Source organism: Benincasa hispida, chromosome 3 (assembly GCF_009727055.1).
Source record: "Benincasa hispida cultivar B227 chromosome 3, ASM972705v1, whole genome shotgun sequence".
Lineage (NCBI taxonomy): Eukaryota > Viridiplantae > Streptophyta > Magnoliopsida > Cucurbitales > Cucurbitaceae > Benincasa > Benincasa hispida.
In genome coordinates, this window is record NC_052351.1 from 50122828 (window position 1) to 50126555 (window position 3728).

The 3728-nt window shown below is 34.9% G+C and overlaps 1 protein-coding gene across 1 annotated transcript; it reads left to right on the forward strand.

The window, feature by feature from the left end:
- Positions 1-351: 351 nt before the first annotated feature.
- On the forward strand, positions 352-2843 carry LOC120073924 (E3 ubiquitin-protein ligase PUB22-like). Its single transcript, XM_039026844.1, has 2 exons — positions 352-915; positions 1913-2843. Exons 1-2 carry the CDS (start codon positions 429-431, stop codon positions 2698-2700), a joined length of 1275 nt encoding a protein of 424 aa, XP_038882772.1. The 5' UTR covers positions 352-428; the 3' UTR covers positions 2701-2843.
- Positions 2844-3728: the final 885 nt, after the last annotated feature.

Sequence of the window (3728 nt, forward strand, 5' to 3'; positions counted from 1 at the left end):
TAGGATCTATTAATATGTATAAAGATAAATTTTTAGTGTGAACATATAGAGTATGACATAATTGTAGTACTTGAAATTTTTCGATTTATATGTAATATCATCACGTGATTTGTCATATGTATCTAACGTTATATTTTGACCAAAAACATAGGCTATAACTCTTTGGCGATGTAGATAACTTTGAGCCGCAATACCATTTTTTTTCATATTCAAAACTAAAAAGAAAAGTCTTCTCTCTGTCATATGTTTGTTTTTCCAAGTTTGACTTTCTCTCTTTCTTTGAATGGCCAACCCAATTGGGACAAGAATATAAATTAAACAACCAAAGCCAAGATCCTCTCTTCAATTCAAACCTATATTTTTACAACTTCACAACAACTCTTTCTCTCATCTCTCCAACCATTTTCTTCCTTTCTCTCTCGACCGTCATGGCAGAATTAGATCAAGAAGTAATTGACCCTCCTCCCTTCTTTCTCTGTCCCATCTCTTTGCAAATCATGAAAGACCCCGTCACGATCGCCTCCGGCATAACCTACGATCGTGAAAACATCGAGAAATGGTTGTTTTCTGACAAACATAAGACATGTCCTGTCTCGAAGGTCGTTTTGTTAGACTTCGATATCACTCCCAACCATACTTTAAGACGAGTCATTCAAGCTTGGTGCACCGCCAATGCTACAAGCGGTGTTGAGAGGATACCGACGCCGAAGCCCCCAGTCGACCGAAAGCAAGTCGTTCGGATTCTCGCTGATGCTAAGTTATCTCCATTCTCTCAACAGAATTGTCTTCGTCGTCTTCGATCTATTGCTGCGGCGAATGAAACTAATAAACGTTGCATGGAAGCTGCTGGAGTTGTGGAGTTCTTGGCTGGGCTTGTTTGTAGTTCTACAACCAACGTGGAGTCTGGCTTGGAAGGTACTATACAAAACTCTCCTCTAGTTTTTTTTTCCCCTTTTTTATTTACTTTTTAGGAGCGTTTTCAAGTTAAATTTGAAAACTATTTTTTTAAAAAAATTACTTTTTATTTTTAAGAGCTTATTTATATTCAATTTTTTATTTTTAGTTTTCGAAAATTAAATTTATAAATACTAGTTATCTATTTTTAATATGCCAAGATTAATCTAAGAAAATTTTAAAAAAAATTAATTTTTAGAATTCGATAAGAATTTGAATTTATTTATTTATTTAAGAGGAATAAAAGTATAGTTAAGAAATTGCAGAAAAAACCCTAATTTTAAAGAAAAAAAAACATAAATTAAATTATTGTCGAGCCTAAAATATGTGCTTTTATTTTCAGAATTTAAGTAAGAATTAGTGAAATATTCCTTAATAAAGATTAAAACAGTTTTAAACAAAATTGTGAAACAACTAACCTAAAATTTAAAATTTTAAAATCTAATTTATAACTTTTAGTTTTAAACTTTAAAAAGTGAATTGAAAGTTTCTTAAACCTATTTTGTTAATAAATTTGTCAACTTTAAAAGGTGTCTAATATATTATTAAACTTTCAATGTCGAAAAATAGTTTGATTATAATTAATTTATTTTTTAAAAAAATTAATTAATAAGAATTTAATACTCATTTAAAGTCTAAGAATCAAAGTTAAAAGTGTAAATCTAACTTCGAATTTTAAGAACCAAATGAAAATAAAATTCAAAACTTAGATATGAAGGATAAAAGTATAACATTTTAAAATTTAGAGATTAAATAAAAATTTAGCTCAAAATCTAGTGATAAAATGTAATATTATTTCCTTTTTAACTTTTAAGCATAGTTTTTTTCTTTTTTTCTTTTTTTCAATAATAATAATAAAGCAAAAGTTTGAACTTTAAACATTATCCCTTCATTATAAATGTGTAATATAATGTATAATATAAGTTGATAATTTAATGTTGGTTATGTAATGACGCAGATTACGCGTTTGACGACATGTCGGCAAATTTAGGGGATGAAGCTTTGAGCATTCTTTACAAACTCCAAATCTCCGAATCCTCTCTGAAATTTCTCCTCTCCAACAATGGCGGCATCTTCATCTCCACCTTAACCAAAATCTTACAAAATCGAAGCTACTCCTCTCGAGCATATTCAATAATGCTTCTCAATTCAATGTTCGAAGTTGCAGATCAGATTCAAATCCTCAATCTCACCACCGATTTCTTCATCGAAATCGTCCAAATACTTAAAGATCAGATCTCCAAACAAGCCTCGAAATCGGCGTTGAAATTGCTAATCGGTGTCTGTTCGAGTATCAGAAACAGAGTAAAGGCGGTTGAAGCCGGCGCGGTTCCGGTTCTGGTCGATCTCCTCCTCGATCTTGATTCATCGGAGAAGCGATTGAACGAGATGATTCTTGTGGTGCTTGATCTGCTCTGTGGCTGCGCTGATGGCAGAGCGGGGCTGTTGAATCACGCGGCGGGGATCGCCGTCGTGTCGAAGAAGATTCTGAGAGTTTCGTCGCTTGGAAGTGAGAAGGCGGTTGGGATATTGTGCTCCGTTGCGAGATTCTCGGCGAGCCAAAGCGTTCTCCAGGAAATGGTGCGGCTCGGAGTTGTGACGAAGCTTTGTTTTCTGCTTCAAGTGGTCGGCGCCGGAGTGAAAGCGAAAGAGAAAGCTAAAGAGATTCTGAAGCTTCATGGTCGGACATGGCGGAATTCTTCTTGTTTGCCTTCGAGTCTGCGATCAGCTTATCCACAACATTAGGTTTTTCTTTCTTTTTTTTTTCTTTGCCACAAAACTTTATTTCTTTTAAGTGCATATAATAGTAGAGTTGATTGAAATTGGATTGTATACTTCAAAAGTTTGTACATATTCTTTGTGTAAATAATTGGTTGATAATTAAAGTAGCATTAATGTTTTATTTTATTTTATTTAGAACAAACACGGCAGAATACCAAATAACCCAAGTTCTTCTCACAGAAATTTAGGAGAACCAAAAAGAAGAAAACATCCTAGTAAATTTACAAATAACCCTAAACCCTAAATCCTATCAATTTACCAAAAAAAGATTCTAAAATTTTTTGACATAAACTATCGCACTAGCAGAAGTGAGTTACGCCATTCACCGATCTCTAACGCTAAACGAAGGACTCAACATGGAGAGCCTTAGATAGGTGGATAATCTCTTCCACCAACAAGCTAGGACAAATCATAACCCTCGTGGTTAATGCAATCCACCAACTCAGCACAATCAAATTCAATAACAGTAGAGGGGAAGAGACTATGCTCCACACGTCGAAGAATTCCAATTCTAATTTAATATTCATTGGCATCGCATTCTTTCATGAAATGTTTCCCTTGCGTTGGCACTTGTTGCATCTCATAGAATAATCTCATGCATCCTTGAATAGAGTTAGCCAAAAATACCCACTTTGTAACACTTTTGCTACTGTACGTTGACCTCCAAAGTGTCCACCATACAACGAGTCATAGCATTGGGACAATATGCGCTGATAAGCAGTCTCTGGTACACATAGACGCAAGATCTGGTCTAACCCCCTCTTGTAAAGATTCGGCTCGTCCCAATAGTAGGATTTACATTCATGAATAAGCCGCCTCTTTTGGTGGGCTGTATAATTTTCTAGAAATTGCTCACAGACCAGGTAATTGACAACATCTGTGTACCATGGTAATTCTTCAAGTTTGAACAGCTGCTCATCTGGAAAGGATGCATTCACCTCCGACTTGTTGCGGTCTACTTCCGGATTCTCTAATCTTGATTGGTGGTCCGC